General features: G+C 45.6%; 1 protein-coding gene across 5 annotated transcripts in view; it reads right to left on the minus strand.

Annotated features, from left to right (window-relative positions):
* CPEB2 (cytoplasmic polyadenylation element binding protein 2) overlaps positions 1–25382 on the minus strand; it is a 155167-nt gene that overhangs the window by 118210 nt on the left and 11575 nt on the right. For 3 of the 5 annotated variants that reach the window (XM_063922832.1, XM_063922824.1, XM_063922853.1), the window contains exon 2: positions 18493–18780. In XM_063922832.1, coding sequence (XP_063778902.1) covers positions 18493–18780 — 288 coding nt within the window. The remainder of the gene's footprint in view (positions 1–18492; positions 18781–25382) is intronic. The other 2 variants (XM_063922842.1, XM_063922831.1) reach the window with 1 other exon arrangement.

A 25382-nucleotide genomic window follows, 5' to 3' on the forward strand; every position in this document is an offset into this window, starting at 1 on the left:
GCAGCCAAATGCAGACTGCAGTGTCTCCTCAAGTAATCCCCATGCCACCTGCAGTGTATCCCTCACTCCTGGCCCGTCAGCACCGTCCCCCTCTACCCCAACTGCTACCTGTCCCCAGCAGTGGCCAAGCTGCCACATGACCCCACACCTAACACTGTCACAGCAACTACCTGCCCTCACCCCCTCCCTTACCACCGCACCTGCTGACTATGTGAGATCAAGGTAATATATTTATAAGCATTATCCAAACTGAAAAAATGTGTGCGACTTTCCATAGTGTATGCGTAGAGCATGTGGGGTGGCCAGATGCTATATGGGGAGGCATATGGGTAGCTCAAAAGCAGAATTTCTGAGGGGACCCAGAAACGGTGGAGTAGGATCCCCATATTATAAAAGGAGGGGTCCCCACTTCCGGGTACGGCGCCGATTCGTGCAGCAGCAGCAGTGTGAGCTCCGTGTGCCGCCCCAGCCCTCGCTAGCCCGCACGTTGTGCATAGCGCAACACCCCGCTCCCGGACCGCTCACCTGCCTGTGGGAACACCGCTGGCCCCTGATGGAGCGATTCCTGGCCCCCCCCAGAAGCGGCAAAGCCCCTTAAACAGCGTCCTGCAAAAACGAAGGGGGACTCCAAGATGGCCGCCGGGCAGCAGTCACAGTCTCAGCAGCAGCAAGTGCACACAGACCGTGAGTTACATTCATCCTCTGACTCCTCTGCTGCCACAGCTCTCCCTGTGCATACTGTTCCCTCTACACAGAAGTCTCATAATAAGACTACACAGCAGGCTGAGGGCCCCATTACATATTCTGATATGGTAAAGGCAATTCAAGACTCCATTAACCCTATCATGGAATCCCATGCTGCCAAAGTCACGCAGGCAGTGCATGACATCAAATCACAGTTTAAACAGCTTTCCAAACGGGTGCAGGCTAATGAACAACGCCTTGGGGAGACATTTCATGACGTTGCTGATTTAAAGGAACAGTGCGCCTTTCTTCAGAAATCCCATTACCAGCTTCTTAATAAGGTCGACGATCTCGAGAATAGATCACGTCGAAATAATCTGAGGGTTGTTGGGCTGCCCGAGGCCCTTAAAGGGCCAGCACTCTTTTCCTTCATACAAGACACGCTGCCTGATCTGCTTGATATTCAAGATTCCTGCGCGGGTATGATAGTAGAGAGGGCCCACCGCATTGGTCCTGCAAGGCCTACACAAGATACCCGACCCCGGGCTGTTATTTTCCGCTGTCTTAATTATATCCACAAAGACACTATTTGGTCTGCGTCCCGTCGCAAGTGGAATTTACAATGGAACGACGTGCAGATTTTTATTTTCCAGGACTATTCTGCAGAGGTGGCTAGAGCAAGACATGAATTCACCCCACTTTGTTCCCGCCTGGCCAAAACAAACAGAAAATTCGCTCTCATATACCCGGCTCGGCTGCGCCTGTTCAAAGGATCCTCATTTACGGACTTCTCCACCGTGGCTGATGCGGAAGCCTATCTGTTGGAAGAGGAGAATGGCCATTCTTCACTGCACCTATCCTCAACGGACTTGGCTCCTGACTGCCGACCACGGCTATGAAACCTCTTAGCGTGGTTATCTCCTCCTTCACTGGCGATTACTTTACTGCTCTGTTATATTTGTTTTTGTTATAGCTGATAATCGCTGGGAGTTTTTGAATTTATTGCTGGGAGGTGGCGCCTTCCTTACTGACATGGGTGCCATGTCGGGTACTATATTGCCAATAATCTCATTCTTAAGGTGATTTTCCTTTTTTCCTTTAAGGCGCCTTCTCCCTAATGTTCTCCACATATTTTCTGAGTTAGTATTTTGTTTGTTCTATGTATAAGCTATGCTTATTGTTTTTCAGTTCCAGGGCTGGGGCAAGCCTGGAGTTCTTACCTGGTTCTCCATTCGGCGAACTATAGGTCAATCTATGTTTTCTTTGTACCTGAAGTATATTTTTGATGCTAATCTTTTGATCCATTCTTTTCTGGATCCTCTGCTCTACTTTCCCCCACTTTCTCTACCCATTGTTCTCTCCTCTCTGTGTCTTGTCCTGTCTGTTTTATATGTCCATTATAGCAATATATTCTGTAGATATGACATTATCGGTTTTATATGTTGCCATGAGTCATACCTTTCTTTAGCTGTTAGATGGCCAGTTTAAAGTTCTGCACATATAATGTTGGTGGCTTCCACTCCCCCATAAAGAGGAAGAAAATCTTACTTTATTTGTCTAAACTGCATGCGGATGTGGCATTCCTCCAAGAATCTCATCTTCTCCCCCCTGAGATTGACAAGCTTAACTGCCTGGGCTGGAAGGTGTTGGCATCTGCCCCATTTACCGCTAAGGCCCGTGGGGTACTCATTTTGGTTAGACGCTCTGTTCAAGTAGACCTTCACTCCTGCCAGTCAGATACTGAAGGCAGGTTTCTCATTGTGGACGCCACTCTAGATGATTCTCGTTTTCTCTTGTGTAATGTCTATGCCCCCAATATTGACCCCCAACCCTTTTTTCTGTCTATTGCCACTAAACTGCATCTGCACTCTCATAAACAGTTGATCCTCGCAGGTGATTTTAATTCTACTGTATCCAATGCTCTTGATAGGAATACTAAACCCAGATCTAGCCGTTATACCCCCAAATATGGTTTGCCATATTTAATGTCACAGCTGCATCTTGTGGATGTCTGGCGAGCTTGTCATCCAGTCGGCCGTGAATATACATGTTTATCGGCTGCTCATGGCACATTGTCGAGAATTGATTATTTGCTCATCTCGGCTTCTATGTTTACCAAGGTGCAGGCTTCTGAAATTGAACCTGTGTCCTTATCTGATCACGCGGTCTGCTGGATGACTCTCGCCACCTTCCCCAATAGAGGACCTGTCAGACAATGGCGCTTCCCATCCTACCTGACCAACTCCATTCAATTTAGAAATATGCTGGAGGCCTCATGGGCGGATTTTAAACATTGTAATGCTGCTGCAGAGATGGAGTCACCGCTCCTGTTCTGGCAAGCATCTAAGTCCGTACTAAGAGGCTCTATTATCTCCTTCACTTCCAAACATAGGAAAGACACGCAAGCTCTTTACCTTGATGCGCAATCTAAACTTACTGACGCCTACCAGGCATTTACACGCTCCCCCACCCCGATTACCAAAAAACTCTACTATGAACAAAAATCCCTTTTTGACAAACTCTTAACTCAAACTGAATCTAAATTAACATTTATGTCTCAAAGTAGATTCCATAAATTTGGCAATCGATCCAGTCGATTGCTTTCGAATCTCCTGAAAGGTCAACACCCCCGACGCTTATCCGTGCTTTGACTGGGGCTGATGGCACTGTGGTACATGATTGCGGCCAGGTGTCAGAGGTTCTGCAGTCTTTTTATTCCTCATTATACTCCGAACCCTCCATTGATCACCAACAACAACACTCTTTCTGGTCTTCCCTTACTCTTCCCTCCCTGTCTTCTGCCTCCTCCCAACTTCTACTAAACCCCATTACTGAGGAGGAGGTGTCCGCGCAATTCACTGTTTGAAACCGAGCAAAACCCCTGGGCCTGACGGTCTGACCAACGAATACTATAAAATACTGGCCCCTCAACTGGTCAAACCCCTTTGTACGCTTTTCAACTTACTGTTGACCGGGACCCCCCCTCCACTTTACTTCAATGCTGCGATTCTAAAAATTCTCCATAAGCCGGGGAGAAAGCCCCTGCTTCCCAGTTCATATAGACCTATATCCTTATTGAATACGGATTACAAGATATATACCAAGATCTTGGCAGACTGGGTAAAACTCATCTTGCCCTCTCTGATCCAGGAGGACCAGACGGGGTTTATCTGGGGTCGTCATTCTACGGTGAATGTGCGTAAGATAGCTGTCATGCAGTGGCTGGAGACTTCGGGAAGCCAGGAGCCCTATGCCCTTCTATCCCTTGATGCCGAGAAGGCGTTTGACCTGGTCACATGGGATCACCTTTTTGACACCATGCACAGGTTTGGGTTCCCGGATGCTTTCACCCATGCAGTACGCCTTCTATATCATGACTCTTCCTCCCAAATTCTCTCTAACAATTATCTTTCTTCTCCCATTTCTCTTCATAGAGGGACCAGACAAGGCTGCCCCATTTCACCCTTTTTATTCGCTATAGCTATAGAGCCCCTGGCCACTGCACTGCACATGTCTCTAGAATATACCGGTATCGTCGTTGGATCGACTGAAGTGAAACTCAGTCTTTTTGCCGATGACATGCTTTTATTTATCTCTAATCCCCAATCTTCCACCCTGCTGTAAAACATATTATAGACCATTTTGGATCCTTGTCGGGATTTCGCGTGAATAATGACAAATCGCGCCTCCTCCCTTTGGGATCTGGCCACTCCTCAAACCTCCTATCTCCCACACTGACACAATTTACAATTTGCCGCTCCCCACTTAAATACTTAGGCATTATGATTCCCCCTAATCTAGACGCCCTTTACTCTGCTAACTTCCACCAGATTTACTCCTCGGCGGAGAAAATATTGAACGGTTGGATAGACTTACCTCTATCATTATCTGGTAGGGTGGTGGTTGTTGTTAAGAGCTTTGTTTTTCCCAAATTATCCTATGTCCTTCAAATGCTTCCCCTTCAACTCTCTAAGTCAGATATCCAACGATTTGATTCCCTGTTCACAAGATTTATTTGGGCGAAAAAGAAATCTAGGGTATCTCGCTATATTTTGCGACTGCCAAGGACGGAAGGTGGTTTTGGGATGCCGGATATTTCTGCTTTTTCGAACGCAGCTTTGTTTTGGTACATGGTAGATTGGTTTTCTGGTGGCTCTGTATATACTCTCCCTAACATAGAGGAACACCTTTTTCATCCTTTTTCCCCAGCTGCTCTCCTTCATACACCTACCTCACTGATTCCTTCCCATTTAAAATCCAACATACTCTTTCGTGACACTTATAAAGCCTGGAAATCTATCAATAAACGACTACACAGGAATTTCTCTAACTCCCCTTACACCACCTTTTGGGGCAATCCGCAATTTCCTCCTGGTTTGGACGGCCGTGCTTACTTGACGTGGAGAGAGAAAGGCATCTCGTCCATTCGAGATATCTTTGACCCTGGGGGTGTGATCTACTCTTTCTCTGCATTGTCGGATATGTATGGTCTACCCAACTCCCAATTTTTTAAGTACCCACAATCCCGTCATTTTGCACAGTCGCTACCACCTGGGATGACCCTTGACACAACCATTGACCCTCTTACCCCTCTCTTGCGTTTCAATCTGATTATAGGTTATAGGCTGCGTAATTTATATTCTATTCTTATAGACTCAGGGAAAACACCTTTGCAACATACTCTCCACTCGCGCTGGCTGCGGGACATACCTGATTTCCCGGCCATGTCGGTACTTATGTCCACACTACCCCCCACATTTAAACATTTAAAATCTGCAGCATTGCAGGAAACGCACCTCAAATTCTTAAATAGAGCCTACATCTCCCCGAAACAGCATTCCTATTTCACCCTGGCCTCTACGGGTCGATGTTTTAAATGTGGGATGGCTGAGGCCACATACTATCATAACTTCTGGGACTGCAGGAAAAATAAGAATTTACTCACCGGTAATTCTATTTCTCGTAGTCCGTAGTGGATGCTGGGACTCCGTAAGGACCATGGGGAATAGCGGCTCCGCAGGAGACTGGGCACAACTAAAAGAAAGCTTTTGGTCTAACTGGTGTGCACTGGCTCCTCCCACTATGACCCTCCTCCAGACTTCAGTTAGGATACTGTGCCCGGATACTGTGCCCGGAAGAGCTGACACAATAAGGAAGGATTTTGAATCGCGGGTAAGACTCATACCAGCCACACCGTATAACTCGTGATACAATACCCAGTTAACAGTATGACAACAACTGAGCCTCTCAACAGATGGCTCAACAATAACCCTTTAGTTAAACAATAACTATATACAAGTATTGCAGACAATCCGCACTTGGGATGGGCGCCCAGCATCCACTACGGACTACGAGAAATAGAATTACCGGTGAGTAAATTCTTATTTTCTCTGACGTCCTAAGTGGATGCTGGGACTCCGTAAGGACCATGGGGATTATACCAAAGCTCCCAAACGGGCGGGAGAGTGCGGATGACTCTGCAGCACCGAATGGGCAAACTCTAGGTCCTCCTCAGCCAGGGTGTCAAACTTGTAGAATTTAGCAAATGTGTTTGACCCTGACCAAGTAGCTGCTCGGCAAAGTTGTAGAGCCGAGACCCCTCGGGCAGCCGCCCAAGAAGAGCCCACTTTCCTCGTGGAATGGGCTTTCACTGATTTAGGATGCGGCAAGTCCAGCCGCAGAATGTGCAAGCTGAATCGTACTACAGATCCAGCGAGCAATAGTCTGCTTTGAAGCAGGTGCACCCAACTTGTTGCGCATACAGGATAAATAGCGAGTCAGTCTTTCTGACTCCAGCTGTCCTGGAAACATAGATTTTCAGGGCCCTGACTACATCCAACAACTTGGAAGCCTCCAAGTCTTTAGTAGCCGCAGGCACCACGATAGGTTGGTTCAGATGAAAAGCTGATACCACCTTAGGGAGAAATTGGGGACGAGTCCTCAATTCTGCCCTATCCATATGGAAAATCAGATAAGGGCTTTTACATGACAAAGCCGCCAATTCTGATACACGCCTGGCCGAAGCCAAGGCCAACAACATGACCACTTTCCACGTGAGATATTTAAATTCCACGGTTTTAAGTGGCTCAAACCAATGTGACTTTAGGAAATCCAACACCACGTTGAGATCCCAAGGTGCCACTGGAGGCACAAAAGGGGGCTGAATATGCAGCACTCCCTTAACAAAAGTCTAAACTTCAGGTAGTGAAGCTAATTCTTTCTGGAAGAAAATCGATAGAGCTGAAATCTGGACCTTAATGGAACCCAATTTTAGGCCCATATTCACCCCTGACTGTAGGAAGTGCAGAAAACGGCCCAGCTGAAATTCCTCCGTTGGGGCCTTCCTGGCCTCACACCACGCAACATATTTTCGCCAAATGCGGTGATAATGGTTTGCGGTAACTTCTTTCCTAGCTTTAATCAGCGTAGGAATGACTTCCTCCGGAATGCCCTTTTCCTTCAGGATCCGGTGTTCAACCGCCATGCCGTCAAACGCAGCCGCGGTAAGTCTTGGAACAGACAGGGCCCCTGCTGCAGCAGGTCCTGTCTGAACGGCAGAGGCCATGGGTCCTCTGAGATCATTTCTTGAAGTTCCGGGTACCAAGCTCTTCTTGGCCATTCCGGAACAATGAGTATAGCTCTTACTCCTCTTCTCCTTATTATCCTCAGTACCTTTGGTATGAGAGGAAGAGGAGGGAACACATAAACCGACCGGTACACCCACGGTGTCACTAGAGCGTCCACAGCTATCGCCTGAGGGTCTCTCGACCTGGCGCAATATCTTTCTAGCTTTTTGTTTAGGCGGGACGCCATCATGTCCACCTGTGGCTTTTCCCAACGGTTTACAATCAGTTGGAAGACTTCCGGATGAAGTCCCCACTCTCCCGGGTGGAGGTCGTGTCTGCTGAGGAAGTCTGCTTCCCAGTTGTCCACTCCCGGAATGAACACTGCTGACAGTGCTAACACGTGATTTTCCGCCCATCGGAGAATCCTTGTGGCTTCTGCCATCGCCGTCCTGCTTCTTGTGCCGCCCTGTCGGTTTACATGGGCGACTGCCGTGATGTTGTCTGACTGGATCAGTACCGGCTGTTTTTGAAGCAGGGGTTTTGCCTGACTTAGGGCATTGTAAATGGCCCTCAGTTCCAGAATATTTATGTGTAGGGAAGTCTCCTGACTTGACCATAGTCCTTGGAAGTTTCTTCCCTGTGTGACTGCCCCCCAGCCCCGAAGGCTGGCATCCGTGGTCACCAGGACCCAGTCCTGTATGCCGAATCTGCGGCCCTCTTGAAGATGAGCACTTTGCAGCCACCACAGCAGAGACACCCTGGTCCTCGGAGACAGGGTTATCAGCCGATGCATCTGAAGATGCGATCCGGACCACTTGTCCAACAGGTCCCACTGAAAGGTTCTTGCATGGAACCTGCCGAATGGAATTGCTTCGTAGGAAGCTACCATCTTTCCCAGGATCCGCGTGCAGTGATGCACCGACACCTGTTTTGGTTTTAGGAGGCCTCTAACTAGAGATGACAGCTCCTTGGCCTTCTCCTCCGGGAGAAACACTTTTTTCTGTTCTGTGTCCAGAACCATCCCCAGGAACAGTAGACGTGTCGTAGGGACCAGCTGTGACTTTGGAATATTGAGAATCCAGCCGTGCTGTTGTAGCACCTCCCGAGATAGTGCTACCCTGACCAACAACTGCTCCCTGGACCTCGCCTTTATCAGGAGATCGTCCAAGTACGGGATAATTAAAACTCCCTTCTTTCGAAGGAGTATCATCATTTCGGCCATTACCTTGGTAAATACCCTCGGAGCCGTGGATAGACCAAACGGCAGCGTCTGGAATTGGTAATGACAATCCTGTACCACAAATCTGAGGTACTCCTGGTGAGGATGGTAAATGGGGACATGCAGGTAAGCATCCTTGATGTCCAGTGATACCATGTAATCCCCCTCGTCCAGGCTTGCAATAACCGCCCTGAGCGATTCCATCTTGAACTTGAATTTTTTTATATATGTGTTCAAGGATTTCAAATTTAAAATGGGTCTCACCGAACCGTCCGGTTTCGGTACCACAAACATTGTGGAATAGTAACCCCGTCCTTGTTGAAGTAGGGGCACTTTGACTATCACCTGCTGGGAATACAGCTTGTGAATAGCCTCTAACACTGCCTCCCTGCCGGAGGGAGTTGTTGGTAAGGCAGATTTGAGGAAACGGCGGGGGGGAGACGTCTCGAATTCCAGCTTGTACCCCTGAGATACTATTGAAGAATCCAGGGATCCACCCGTGAGCGAGCCCACTGATTGCTGAAGTTTTTGAGACGTGCCCCCACCGTACCTGGCTCCGCCTGTGGAGCCCCAGCGTCATGCGGTGGACTTAGAGGAAGCGGGGGAGGACTTTTGCTCCTGGGAACTGGCTGTATGCTGCAGCTTTTTCCCTCTACCTCTGCCTCTGGGCAGAAAGGACGCGCCTTTAACCCGCTTGCCCTTATTGGGCCGAAAGGACTGTACCTGATAATACGGTGCTTTCTTTGGCTGTGAGGGAACATGGGGTAAAAATGTAGACTTCCCAGCTGTTGCTGTGGAAACGAGGTCCGAGAGACCATCCCCGAACAACTCCTCACCCTTATAAGGCAAAACTTCCATGTGCCTTTTAGAATCTGCATCACCTGTCCACTGCCGAGTCCATAACCCTCTCCTGGCAGAAATGGACATTGCACTTATTTTAGATGCCAGCCGGCAAATATCCCTCTGTGCATCTCTCATGTATAAGACTGCGTCTTTAAAAAGCTCTACGGTTAGCAATATAGTGTCCCTGTCTAGGGTATCAATATTTTCCGACAGGGAATCTGACCACGCAGCTGCAGCACTGCACATCCATGCTGAAGCAATAGCTGGTCTCAGTATAATACCTGTGTGTGTATATACAGACTTCAGGATAGCCTCCTGCTTTCTATCAGCAGGTTCCTTTAGGGCGGCCGTATCCGGAGACGGTAGTGCCACCTTCTTTGACAAGCGTGTGAGCGCTTTATCCACCCTAGGGGATGTTTCCCAACGTGACCTATCCTCTGGCGGGAAAGGGTACGCCATTAGTAACCTTTTAGAAATTACCAGTTTCTTATCGGGGGAAGCCCACGCTTCTTCACACACTTCATTTAATTCCTCAGATGGAGGAAAAACTACTGGTAGTTTTTTCTCTCCAAACATAATACCCTTTTTTGTGGTACCTGGGGTAACATCAGAAATATGCAACACATTTTTCATTGCCTCAATCATATAACGTGTGGCCCTATTGGAAGTTACATTAGTCTCATCGTCGTCGACACTGGAGTCAGTATCCGTGCCGACATCTGTGTCTGCCATCTGAGGTAGCGGGCGTTTTAGAGCCCCTGATGGCTTTTGAGACGCCTGGGCAGGTACAGGCTGAGAAGCCGGCTGTCCCATATTTGGTATGTCGTCAAACCTTTTATGCAAGGAGTCGACACTGTCGCGTAATTCCTTCCACAAAACCATCCACTCAGGTGTCGACCCCGCAGGGGGTGACATCACATTTATCGGCATCTGCTCCGCCTCCACATAAGCCTCCTCATCAAACATGTCGACAGCCGTACCGACACACCGCACACACACAGGGAATGCTCTGACAGAGGACAAGGCCCCACAAAGCCCTTTGGGGAGACAGAGAGAGAGTATGCCAGCACACACCAGAGCGCTATATAACACAGGGATTTACACTATATTGAGTGTTTTCCCTTATAGCTGCTTATATTATATATTTGCTGCGCCTAAATTTAGTGCCCCCCCTCTCTTTTTTACCCTTTTGTTGAAACTGCAGGGGAGAGCCAGGGAGCGATCCTTCCAGCGGAGCTGTGAGGGAAAATGGCGCCAGTGTGCTGAGGGAGATAGCCCCGCCCCTTTTTCGGCTGACTTTTCTCCCGCTTTTTTCATGGATTCTGACATGGGTATTTATCACATATATAGCCTCTGGGACTATATATTGTGATGTTTTGCCAGCCAAGGTGTTAATATTGCTGCTCAGGGCGCCCCCCCCCCCAGCGCCCTGCACCCATCAGTGACCGGAGTGTGAGGTGTGCATGAGGAGCAATGGCGCACAGCTGCAGTGCTGTGCGCTACCTTGTTGAAGACCGAAGTCTTCTGCCGCCGATTTCCAGTACCATCTTCATGCTTCTGGCTCTGTAAGGGGGACGGCGGCGCGGCTCCGGGACCGAACGATCGAGGTCGGGTCCTGTGTTCGATCCCTCTGGAGCTAATGGTGTCCAGTAGCCTAAGAAGCCCAAACTATCTCCAGTCAGGTAGGTTCGCTTCTTCTCCCCTTAGTCCCTCGTAGCAGTGAGTCCGTTGCCAGCAGATCTCACTGAAAATAAGAATTTACTTACCGATAATTCTATTTCTCGGAGTCCGTAGTGGATGCTGGGGTTCCTGAAAGGACCATGGGGAATAGCGGCTCCGCAGGAGACAGGGCACAAAAGTTAAGCTTTAGGATCAGGTGGTGTGCACTGGCTCCTCCCCCTATGACCCTCCTCCAAGCCTCAGTTAGGATACTGTGCCCGGACGAGCGTACATAATAAGGAAGGATTTTGAATCCCGGGTAAGACTCATACCAGCCACACCAATCACACTGTACAACCTGTGATCTGAACCCAGTTAACAGTATGAGAACAGAGGAGCCTCTGAAAGATGGCTCACTACAACAATAACCCGATTTAGTTAACAATAACTATGTACAAGTATTGCAGATAATCCGCACTTGGGATGGGCGCCCAGCATCCACTACGGACTCCGAGAAATAGAATTATCGGTAAGTAAATTCTTATTTTCTCTATCGTCCTAGTGGATGCTGGGGTTCCTGAAAGGACCATGGGGATTATACCAAAGCTCCCAAACGGGCGGGAGAGTGCGGATGACTCTGCAGCACCGAATGAGAGAACTCCAGGTCCTCCTTAGCCAGGGTATCAAATTTGTAGGATTTTACAAACGTGTTCTCCCCCGACCACGTAGCCGCTCGGCAAAGTTGTAAAGCCGAGACCCCTCGGGCAACCGCCCAAGATGAGCCCACCTTCCTTGTGGAATGGGCATTTACCTATTTTTGGCTGTGGCAAGCCTGCCACAGAATGTGCAAGCTGAATTGTACTACAAATCCAACGAGCAATAGTCTGCTTAGAAGCAGGGGCACCCAGCTTGTTGGGTGCATACAGGATAAAACAGCAAGTCAGATTTCCTGACTCCAGCCGACCTGGAAAACTATATTTTCAGGGCCCTGACAACATCCAGCAACTTGGAGTCCTCCAAGTCCCTAGTAGCCGCAGGTACCACAATAAGCTGGTTCAGGTAAAACGCTGACACCACCTTAGGGATAAACTGGGGACGAGTCCGCAGCTTTGCTCTGTCCGAATGGACAATCAGATATGGCTTTGTGAGACAAAGCCGCCAATTTTGACACTCGCCTGGCCGAGGCCAGGACCAACCGCATGTTCACTTTCCATGTGAGATATATCAAATCCACAGATTTGAGTGGTTTAAACCAATGTGATTTTTGGAATCCCCAAAACTACGTTGAGATCCCCCAGTGCCACTGGAGACATCAAAAGGGGTTGTATATGCAGTACTCCCTTGACAAACTTCTGGACTTCAGGAACTGAAGCCAATTCTTTCTGGAAGAAAATCGACAGGCCGAAATTTGAACCTTAATGGACCCCAATTTGAGGTCCATAGACACTCCTGTTTGCAGGAAATATAGGAATTAACCTAGTTGAAATTCTTCCGTGGAGCCTTCCTGGCCTCACACCATGGAACATATTTTCACCTAAACTGTGATAATGTTGTGCGGTCACCTCCTTCCTGGCTCTGACCAGGGTAGGGATGACCTCTTCCGGAATGCCTTTTTCCCTTAGGATCCGGCGTTCACCCGCCCCTGCGTCAACGCAGCTGCGGTAAGTCTTGGAACAGACATGATTCTTGCTGAATCAAGACCCTTCTTATCTCTTGAAGTTCCGGTTACCAAGTACTTCTTGGCCAAACCGGAGCCACGAGTATAATTCTTACTCCTCTCCTTCCTATAATTCTCAATACCCTGGGTATGAGAGGCAGAGGAGGGAACACATACCCGACTGGTACACCCACGGTGTTACCAGAGCGACCCAGCTATTGCCTGAGGGTCTCTTGACCTGGCGCTTCAGGTGGGACGCCATCTTATGACCACCTTTGGTCTTTGATTTTTTGCTCAGCGAAAAGTTCTTGCTGTCATTGCCCTCCTGCTTCTTGTGCCGCCCCGTCTGTTTACGTGGGCGACTGCCATGATGATGTCCGACCAGATCAGCACCGACTGACTTTGAAGCAGAGGTCTTCCTAGGCTCAGAGCATTGGAAATTGCTCTTAGCTCCAGTATATTCATGTGGAGAAAAGTCTCCAGACTTGACCACATTCCTTGGAAATTTCTTCCCTGTGTGACTGCTTCCCAGCCTCTCAGGCTGGCGTCCGTGGTCACCAGAACACAGTCCTGAATGCTGAATGTGCTGTCCTCTAGAAGATGAGCACTCTGCAGCCCCCACAGAAGAGACACCCTTGTCCTTGGAGACAGGATTATCTGCTGATGCATCTGAAGATGCGATCCGGACCATTCGTCCAGCAAATCCCCCTGAAAATTTTTTGCGTGAGATCTGCCGAATGGAATTGCTTCGTAAGAAGCCACCATTTTTCCCAGGACTCCTGTGCATTGATGCACTGATACTTGGCCTGGTTTTAGGAGGTTTCTGACTAGTTCGGATAGCTCCCTGGCTTTCTCCTCCAGGAGAAACACCTTTTTCTGGACTATGCCCAGAATCATTCCTAGGAACAGCAGACGTATCGTCGGAAAAACGCTGCGATTTTTGGAATATTTAGAATCCACTCGTGCTGTCATAGAACTACTTTAGATAGTGCTATTCCGACCTCCAACTGTTCTCTGGACCTTTCCCTTTTCAGGATATCGTCCAAGTAAGGGATAATTAAGATGCCCTTTTCTTTGAAGAGAATCATCTTTTCGGCCATTACCTTGGTAAAGGCCCGGGGTGCCGTGGATAATTCAACGGCAGCGTCAGAAACGGATATTGACAGTTCTGTACCACGAACCATAGGTACCCTTGTTGAGAAGGGCAAATTTGGACATGGAGGTAATCCTTGATGTCCAGGGACACCATATAGTCCCCTTTTTTCCGGTTCGCTATCACTGTCTGAGTGACTCCATCTTGATTTGAACCTTTGTATGTAAGTGTTCAAAAATTTCAGATTTAGAATATGTCTCACCAAGCCGTCTGGCTTCAGTACCACAATATAGTGTGGAAGACTAATACCCTTTTCCTTGATTGTAGGAGGGGTACTTTGATTATCACCTGCTGGAAATACAGCTTGTGAATTTTTATTTTATTTTTTTCAATACTGCCTCCCTGTCGGAGGGAGCCTTTGGTAAAGCAGACTTCAGGAACCTGCGAGGAAAAGATGTCTCGAATCTCCAAACTGTACCCCTGGGATAATACTTTGTACGATCTAGGGGTCAACTTGCGAGTGATCCCACTGCACGCTGAGACTCTTGAGACGACCCCCCACCTCACCTGAGTCAGCTTGCACGGCCCCAGCGTCCTGCTGAGGACTTGGCAGACTCGGTGGAGGGCTTCTGTTCCTGGAAAGGGGCTGCCTTCTGCAGTCTACTTCCCTTTCCTCTATGTCTGGGCAGATATGACTGGCCTTTTGCCCGCATGCCCTTATGGGAACGGAAGGATTGAGGCTGAAAAGACAGTGTCTTTTTCTGCTGAGATGTGACTTGGGGTAAAAAGGTTGGATTTCCCAGCTGTTGCCGTGGCCCCCAGGTCCGATGGACCGACCCCAAGTACCTACTCTCCTTTATACGACCATACTTTCATGTGCCGTATGGGATCTGCATCACCTGACCACTGTCGTGTCCATAACATCTTCTGGCAGATATGGACAACGCACTTATCTTGATGCCAGAGTGCAAATATCCCTCTGTGCATCTCGTATATATATATATATATATATATATATATATATATATATATATATATATATATATATATATATATATATATAGACTGCATCCTATTAAATGCTCTATATCACTAAAATATTTTCAGTCAGGGAATCCGACCAAGCCAACCCAGCACTGCATTTCCAGGCTGAGGCGATCGCTGGTCGCAGTATAACCACCGTATGTGTGTATATACTTCTTTTTAGGATATTACTCCAGCTTCATATCAGCTGGCTCCTTGAGGGCGGCCGTATCTGGAGACGGTAACGCCACATGATAAGCGTGTGAGCGCCTTATCCACCCTAAGGGGTGTTTCCCAACGCGCCCTAACTTCTGGCGGGAAAAGGTATAACGCCAATATTTGCTATCGGGGTAAACCCACGCCTCATCACACACTTCATTTTATTTTATCTGATTCAGGAAAAACTACGGTAGTTTTTTCACTGCCACATAATACCCATCTTTGTGGTACTTGTAGTATCAGAAATATGTAACACCTCCTTCATTGCCCTTAACGTGTGGCCCTAATGAGGAATACGTTTGTTTATTCACCGTCGACACTGGATTCAGTGTCCGTGTCTGTGTCGACCGACTAAGGTAAACGGGCGTTTTAAAACCCCTGACGGTGTTTTTGAGACGTCTGGACCGGTACTAATTGTTTGTCGGCCGTCTCATGTCGCCAACCGACCTTGCAGCGTGTTGACATTATCACGTAATTCCCTAAATAAGCCATCCATTCCGGTGTCGACTCCCTAGAGAGTGACATCACCATTACAGGCAATTGCTCCGCCTCCTCACCAACATCGTCCTCATACATGTCGACACACACGTACCGACACACAGCACACACACAGGGAATGCTCTGATAGAGGACAGGACCCACTAGCCCTTTGGAGAGACAGAGGGAGAGTTTGCCAGCACACACCAAAAACGCTATAATTATATAGGGACAACCTTATATAAGTGTTTTCCCTTATAGCATCTTTATATATATGTCTAACGCCAAATTAGTGCCCCCCCTCTCTGTTTTAACCCTGTTTCTGTAGTGCAGTACAGGGGAGAGCCTGGGAGCCTTCCCTCCAGCCTTTCTGTGAGGGAAAATGGCGCTGTGTGCTGAGGAGATAGGCCCCGCCCCCTTTTCGGCGGGCTCGTCTCCCGCTCTTCAACGGATTCTGGCAGGGGTTGAATATCTCCATATAGCCCCCGGAGGCTATATGTGAGGTATTTTTTGCCAAATAACAGGTTTCCATTGCTGCCCAGGGCGCCCCCCCCCAGCGCCCTGCACCCTCAGTGACTGCCGTGTGAAGTGTGCTGAGAGCAATGGCGCACAGCTGCAGTGCTGTGCGCTACCTTAAGAAGACTGAAGAGTCTTCTGCCGCCGATTTCTGGACCTCTTCTCTTTTCGGCATCTGCAAGGGGGCCGGCGGCGCGGCTCCGGTGACCCATCCAGGCTGTACCTGTGATCGTCCCTCTGGAGCTAATGTCCAGTAGCCTAAGAAGCCAATCCATCCTGCACGCAGGTGAGTTCACTTCTTCTCCCCTAAGTCCCTCGATGCAGTGATCCTGTTGCCAGCAGGACTCACTGTAAAATAAAAAACCTAAAACTAAACTTTTCTAAGCAGCTCTTTAGGAGAGCCACCTAGATTGCACCCTTCTCGGCCGGGCACAAAAACCTAACTGAGGCTTGGAGGAGGGTCATAGGGGGAGGAGCCAGTGCACACCACCTGATCCTAAAGCTTAACTTTTGTGCCCTGTCTCCTGCGGAGCCGCTATTCCCCATGGTCCTTTCAGGAACCCCAGCATCCACTAGGACGATAGAGAAAATAAAAAACCTAACATATACTTTCTTTTCTAGGAGCTCAGGAGAGCCCCTAGTGTGCATCCAGCTCAGCCGGGCACAAGATTCTAACTGAAGTCTGGAGGAGGGTCATAGTGGGAGGAGCCAGTGCACACCAGTTAGACCAAAAGCTTTCTTTTAGTTGTGCCCAGTCTCCTGCGGAGCCGCTATTCCCCATGGTCCTTACGGAGTCCCAGCATCCACTTAGGACGTCAGAGAAATAAGAACTTTCTGGGACAAACTGATAAACCATGTTAATGATATCTTTTCAATTTGCATTAGCAAGCTCCCTACCGCATGCCTATTTTACTGCTTTTCAGATTGGGACCTGGGATTGCATAAACAGAGGATTATACCTGCTCTGACAGTTATCCTTACTATTGCCAAAAAACTAATCCTTACTCATTGGTTACATAGACATTCTCCATCTATTGCTGAATTGAGATCCTCTCTGCTGAACAACATATTTTACGAGCAGCAGGCTCTAGTGCCTGACAGAGTCGGGGGCCCCTAGATTCTATAGGAAATGGGAAACTGTTATACAAAGCTTTGATGACGCCACTCAGCTCAGAATCCAAAAAATCTTCGAACCCACTACTTGGTATATGTATAGACAGATTGTTTGATGCTATTAAATTTGCTTTGCTGGAATTATGTTAGCGCTGTAGGTGCTGCCTACTTAACGCCGTCGACAGGACATATATGCAACCTGCCAACCTTATAGAATAATTCCTCCTATAGAGAATGATGATGTATGTTGTCCTGGTTATGTCTTGTTCACCCCCCCCCCCCCCTCTTCCCTATTACCCTCTTTCCCCCTTTCTTTCTTTCTCCTCCCATTTCTCTTTCCTCTACGATTTATACGATTCCAAATTTTCACCCAACCATTCTTCTTTATAAACTAGAAAATTGATTTGAAGAAGGGTTTTTATTTCTACATTTTTTGTTTCTTTTTCTTTGTCTGTAGTGGACTCTCAGATACTAGGTGGACATGTGGTCAGATATAGAGGTTTATAACGAATCTTTACTATTATTAGATACTTTCATGTTCCTTTAATACCAGATCTGGCATATCACTATGCTAAATGCTATTCCTGGTTGGTAGAGGTGAAATATAACCTATGGTTATCATTTGTTACCTTTCCTTCACATGCCGGGCTATTATTGTATGACCCCGAACTACCTCATGTTTCTATTTTTTCTGTACTTTTCCACTCTGAACCCAGACAATGATTTATGTACACCTATCTTTACCCTTCTTCAATAAAAATTGTTTTGGAAAAAATAAAAATAAAAGGAGGGGTCCCCTTAAACCCACAAAATGTAAAGCGTTTTTTGATGAATCACATTGCAACTAAAACTCATTAGCAGCCAGACTCAAAAAAGACGCTTGGCATCAGGACATGGCAATACTGTATGAGGACACATCTGGATGTCAGCCTTCCAGCTGCCGGATCCTGTACCTCTATGTTGTGTGCAATCACCGATAAGCCCTGATCTGAAACCTCCAGTCATATATGCTATCAGGGTTTCTTACGGATCATAGATTTATCTTTATGGTGTAAACAAACAATGGGTGGAAACAGTGAAGCCCATTAAATAAACTTATGTAGGTGGAAGTCATGTACATATACATATACAGATACATACATACCTACTTCAATAAGCTTTAATGCAGAGAAAAAGGACAATGAAACTACGTTTGCACAGCATACAGGCAGGAGGTGGTGGTTAGGTAGTACAGAGCGGATGGCAGGGCAAAACCAAAACTGTACACATTCTTAGCATAAAAAAAAAAAAAAAAAGAGGAGTTATGTAAGGTATATGTTTGCATACTAGAAAAACCATGCAGGTAGGATGTGACTATCTGTATGTAATAAGATATATAAACTCAGTGTAAAATATGCACGAAGGTAAGAGCGCCATTACATACCATTCTTACCTGTAAGGGTAAGAGAGAATTGCTGTTGTTGTCTGTTCTGAAAACGTTGTCATCAATCCAGGATTTGGGAGTGAGTGATGGCGTGGAGCGTGTGAACTTGGGCGGGGCGATGACATTCCCAGAAAAGGGCTTCTTTAGGGGGGAAATTTGGTTCATGGTACCAGGTATCCCCATGTTTGCAGTGCGGCGATCTCGGCCATGCATCCCGGCCCAGGACATGCTGCCTGTGCTCCAGCCGCTTCCTTGGTGGCTGGTCCATGGAGACTGCTTGACCAGAGGCTGCAAGACAAATGAAGATGACATTTACTGATAAGCGCAGGAAAGTCTCAGGGAGGTTACATGTGTTACATAGTAACAATTACGTTTACAAGATACACTGCAGCATAACTAATCTTCTATAAATGTCAGGGCTTCGGTTTTAGTAGTCTTTCTAGAATCCAATTCCTTACTAATCTGAATGCGCTTGATAGGTGAAAACCTGCAGAATTTGCCTTTATAACTGCACTGTAACCTGGGGGGAAACTTTACAATTCTCCACCAATTGAAAGTGCACCTGTTCCCTATGCACAATGTAGAAGTCTATTCTGTGGGCTCATTCACTATTCATGAGCACATAATTTACAGGAACCAGCACTGCTCACATATGTATGCATATTTGCAAGATGTTTAGTGGGAGGGGGGGGAAAAGGAAGAAGAAAAAAAAAAAAAAAAAAAAAAACACAGGAGAGACAGGACTCCATTGACATGACTTATGATTAGAGGAGGAAGTGAAACAAGGACATTTAAATATGGGCTACCAGTGACAGAGATGCAGTTGTAACTGTACGTCCTGTGTGGTCATCTACAGACGTACACCAAGAATGGCGAGCCAACATACAGGTTCCAGGAATTACCAAAAACCATTGGTTTAATGATACACAAGGATTCCTAGGATGTAGGAAATGTTGAATTTTATCCCAAGATGAAAAAAACCCACCCTATGCTAGTCACTGCCATAGGCTACCACCAAACCATGCAGGCTTAATGGCAAGAACCCCCCTCTTCTTAACCCAATGTAAACAATATCCCATGTACAGGTTGAGTATCCCATATCCAAATATTCCGAAATACGGAATATTCCGAAATACGGACTTTTTTGAGTGAGAGTGAGATAGTGAAACCTTTGTTTTTTGACGGCTCAATGTACACAAACTTTGTTTAATACACAGAATTATTAAACATATTGTATTAAATGACCTTCAGGCTGTGTGTATAAGGTGTATATGAAACATAAATGAATTGTGTGAATGTAGACACACTTTGTTTAATGTACAAAGTTATAAAAAATATTGGTTGAAATGACCTTCAGGCTGTGTGTATAAGGTGTATATGTAACATAAATGCATTCTGTGCTTAGATTTAGGTCCCATCGCCATAATATCTCATTATGGTATGCAGTTATTCCAAAATACGGAAAAATCCCATATCCAAAATACCTCTGGTCCCAAGCATTTTGGATAAGGGAGACTCAACCTGTAATTGCATTAATGCCATAGGGGTAAAGGGGAACTTAATATGAAAAAATAAACAACGAGAAATGGGGTCAGAACAGGGGTACACCAACAGTCATAAATATTCAAACGTAATAGTTATTTTTACACCCTATACTTTGTAAAGCATCTATGTACTAAAACGCCGGCTGACATTTTCTCCCTGTAATTGCTACTGACCATAATCAATGGGGCTGTATAATACGCCATCTAACCAATACCAAAGTGTACATGCACTAACTAGAAGACAAACAAAGGCGTCAATGTCTAAAAGGATCTTAGTTATAATAACATTTTATTATACTGGTCCACGATCCAAATACTTGTGTCAGCCAAACTAATTAATAGAAGACAATAGAGATGAAGGAGATGACGTAGCGTTGTTTGCAAAACGGGCACAAATTTAAAAAAAAATTAAAAGCGCAGGCAATTATAGAGTATAGGCAGCTTATGTACCCGATTTACATCAAATCATCCTCAGCGCTTACTTACACCTACCCTGCTGCAGGTCCACAAGATGCCCCTCTCCTAATAGACGTACATGTGCATTAATGCCGGGCGGCACAAGAAACAGTGGCGTGAACGCGCTTTTACTATACCAGGCCTACGTATGCAGACTCCTTCCCTTCCCAGCCATAAGGGGCTGCAAGTGCCAAACACGCATGGCTCGAGGATGTTGTTATGGGTTACTGCACATCTATGTAGGCCTATCACCACCTCAACAGCTTTACCTTTCCTCACAATATTTCATGGCTACACTACAGCATATAACACAAATATAGCTGGGGTGCAACCATCTGTTGTGCAAACTAGGAAGTACCTGTAATGTTTATCATTAGTCAGCAGCTTAGAATTCCTCATTGCAGGGACGTAGCACCAAACAACCGGCTACGGACTAAAACGCCCTTTGACTAAAGCAGAAGAGGGCGAAAACAGAAAACGACAACAATGTTACTGAACCAGCTAAACCAAATGGGACGGGCTAACGACAATGTATAGTCATAATGAAGACAGGCAGAACTATTTCAGTCACAGAGGCAACAAGCTATAAACACTCATTAGCAATAATAGGGCTGTCAATAAAATGTTTTGTTTTAGATGGCTGGGTGGAACACACAAGTCCAGAATAGCAGGAATTACATACACTGTGTGTCACATTGTACAGAACAGGATTCTGATCCTTACTCGGTATCTAGGTGTCCTGTCAGTGTACAGAGTTGTGTTTGCCTTGCAGCCAACAATGTACTTTACATTTTCTCTCAACGGCGACTGTACATACACAATAGCTCTCATCACATAAAACACACGCGATGTGTACCCTGATGAGCTGAAATATTGTAACCTGGGTACACACTGAACGATGTTAATGAAGGATGGAATGATCATGTTCCGTCCTTCATTACAATACTGCAGGACACTAGCGATAATCGTAAAACCTGACATCGCTAGCGACTGCGGGCACACACATCGATCGGGCATACACACTGCCCGATATGCGCCGTTATTAGCGATATGTCAGTAACTTGATCTTAACCAAATGGTGGAGAAGCAATTGCCACCTCAATGCTACATAGGGAAATACTGTGTGGGCAATTCAATTGTTTCGCCCTGCGGCTACAACTAGGGGGGTGCAAAACTGAGCAATTCAATTGTTGCTCCATTTAGATGCCGGGTAGCCGTGGGAGCAACATATCTTCTTGTAGCCTCCTGAGGTGCGAGAAGAAATGTGTGCAAAGTCCTTGGTTTAGGCACCCAAACAGGAGTTTGGGCCCCCTAACCAGAACCTTAAATGGGTTTAACCACTATTCGCGACTAAGCCCGTCTATATGAGTGCGATCAGCACAACAACAAAAAAATGTATTGCGACTCTCCAATCTCCCGTCACTTTAGACGGGAGATTGGGTGCGCAAAACCAATTGAATCGCCCTCTATGGCTCCCACTTATTAGGAGCAAAACAAGAAGAGGCAGTGATGGGCAAATTTAAAGTGGAGAATGGGGAGCTTCAAAGTCAACTCTAAATCGCAGTGTAAATCTAAAGCTTCTCAGTATCTCGGTGCTAGATGCAAAGCCGCCAGTATCCATCACACCACTGAATGTCCAAATGCTATGTAAATGGCGCTTGCGCCTAACTCTAAATGAGGCCCTATTTGTAGAACACACGTCCTTCCTATTTGCTGCTACCCTCTAGAAGACCTTGGAAACAGAAGGTGGCCTACTCTCCCAGGAATATGGGAAAGTCACAGAAATGTATGAATCTCCTGGACATTATAGGAAAGTAAAAAACAATAAATGGAAGGAAGATCAAAGGCGCTACTTTACAAAGAACTAATATGTCAAAAAGAAAAATATAATATACATCACATGCAATCTTCGTAGTCCTTCATTAATTTCTTTCTATTGTTCCAATGATTACCGGATGTTTACATGCAAAAAAACAAAATTGAACAACAAAATGTGTAGTAATGTTTGTAATAAGGTCAATTTCTGTGAGTTCTCCAGCGAAACAGAACCCTATGTTGTGAAGATTTCTTGATAGTAGGTAAGGATAGTTTCTCACCACCACTTCATGAACATAGGTAAACGTACCAAGACTCACTTGGAATTATATATCACCATACACGTAAAGGTTTCTTTTACACTTCTGATCATAGCATATGAAGCAAGCTCTGTTCAATAAAACGTACCACACTCACTTTTCAGCAGATGGAATTCCACACGTAGCGGTTTCTTTAAACAGACGAATCACTCTTCTCTCCAAAAAAATGATTTATTTGTACATATTAAAATTGTAATGAACAATCGAATAAAATCTCCTTATTCAATTACCAAAAATTATTTCCAGGATAAAACAAATGTGTGTCAAGATGGAATTAAGACAATCACAAGTAAATTCCGGACTTATACTTGTGAACACAAATGCTAAATTACCTTGGAATGGTATGAATGGAGAAGAATTTAAAAAAACACTGTCTGGTATCACCAACGCCGTTTCGACACAAAGGTCTTTATCAAGGTGTGTGTCGAAACGGCGTTGGTGTTGAAACGGCGTTGGTGATACCAGACAGTGTTTTTTTCAATTCTTCTCCATTCATACCATTCCAAGGTAATTTAGCATTTGTGTTCACAAGTATAAGTCCGGAATTTACTTGTGATTGTCTTAATTCCATCTTGACACACATTTGTTTTATCCTGGAAATAATTTTTGGGAATTGAATAAGGAGATTTTATTCGATTGTTCATTACAATTTTAATATGTACAAATAAATCATTTTTTGGAGAGAAGAGTGATTCGTCTGTTTAAAGAAACCGCTACGTGTGGAATTCCATCTGCTGAAAAGTGAGTGTGGTACGTTTTATTGAACAGAGCTTGCTTCATATGCTATGATCAGAAGTGTAAAAGAAACCTTTACGTGTATGGTGATATATAATTCTAAGTGAGTCTTGGTACGTTTACCTATGTTCATGAAGTGGTGGTGAGAAACTATCCTTACCTACTATCAAGAAATCTTCACAACATAGGGTTCTGTTTCGCTGGAGAACTCACAGAAATTGACCTTATTACAAACATTACTACACATTTTGTTGTTCAATTTTGTTTTTTTGTATGTAAACATCCGGTAATCATTGGAACAATAGAAATAAATTAATGAAGGACTACGAAGATTGCATGTGATGTATATTATATTTTTCTTTTTGACATATTAGTTCTTTGTAAAGTAGCGCCTTTGATCTTCCTTCCATTTATTGTTTTTCACTTGTTTCTTGTGTGATCTGGATTTGGGCGGATCATAGGAAGGTTAGGATTGGGCTGCTAACTTCATTGCGCCAGAACTCATACATATCTATTTTTATTGCATTATAGGAAAGTAAGCCCATAGGATGTAGGAGGTCTGAGCAACACAATGCCTTACTTCCATTTTAGATCTTTTCCTATTAAAGCCTGAGTAGGCTGGCTAAGGCATACATCATTGCTCCAAGACTCTATAAGACTCATAAGAAAGACACGAACCTATAGGAAATGAGGCCTTTAAATGGCTAGCACACTATGGGGGTTAATCCAATTAGGAGTGAGTTTGTTTTGTGAAACTCACAACACACGAATGTGCACCCCCGAGAAATGAGAGTTCAATAATAAATGTCAATTTGCTGTAGTTGCAGCAGGGTTTTCGCGACCAAAAAAAGTGACAACTGAGTTAGCAGGACCATATAGATGGGGGGATCTGGTCTTTAGGTCGACACTCATTAGGTCACCCACTATTGGTTGACATGGTCTATAGGTCGATGTGTACAAGGTCCACATGAAAAAAAGGTCGACATTAGTTTTTCAACAAAAAAAAAATCTAATTTTTTGAACTTTTTCATACTTTACGATCCACGTGGACTACGATTGGGAATAGCAACCTGCCGATAGCATGGCAAACGAAGCGAGCCATGTGAGGGGACAGTGCACTAATTGGGGTTCACGGTCACTTTACGAAGAAAACGACACCCAAAAAAAATTAAGAAAAAAAAAACAACAACTCAGGTCGACTTTTTTCCATGCAGACCTAATGACCATGACGACCCTATGATTCACACCCATAGGTGGCTGTTAGTGGCCACAAGGTAGTACTGTACTGGAGGTTTTCAAAAAGTGTCAAATGGCTGATTTCTGTACTTTTATTAATGGTTGAAAAATGAAAGCAAGCGTTTGTCATGAAATTAAAGTATAGACAGCACGTTGGGGTACAGAAAAGTATATGTATAGTATTTTTTTTTCTTTTTTTGTAGATCGTTAGAATACACACTTACCTCATCTGCCAAGTTCAAATACCCCTCTCCTATCAGTACAGCACTTCCATGTGGCCACATCATTTAACCCATTATTGAGCTTCTGAGAGAAATTCATCTGGAAACAGACAAGTCTTTATTGGCCAAATTATGCTAATTAATTCTCTCCAAACACGTGATTGTTCATTAAGATGGACGTAACCACAGGTACTGCACTGTGCCCAGATATTTTTATTTTAAAATAATGATTTTCCCTTCCTTTTCCCTTACTCAGGGGGATGTGTACAAAATTAAAAACTAAAACACGTGAATTAGATCTAGAAAAATCAACGCAAGTTTGGAATTGGATTGCAAATGTAATTCACAGAGCGAGTTCACCATGAGAGCGGTTCGCAGGACCCAACTCGCACCTATTTGGATTGATCCCTAGGAATGTATGCTTCTATTATACCCCTTTCACACTGCCAATGCCGGATCCCAACCGGGAATTGGAAGCGGGTCCTTCCCGGGTGGGATCCGACATTGGCAGCTGCTGCAGGCTTTCCCGACCCGGCAATATGCCGGGTGGGTTGCCATAGCAG

Source organism: Pseudophryne corroboree, chromosome 1 (genome assembly GCF_028390025.1).
Source record: "Pseudophryne corroboree isolate aPseCor3 chromosome 1, aPseCor3.hap2, whole genome shotgun sequence".
NCBI classification, from domain to species: domain Eukaryota; kingdom Metazoa; phylum Chordata; class Amphibia; order Anura; family Myobatrachidae; genus Pseudophryne; species Pseudophryne corroboree.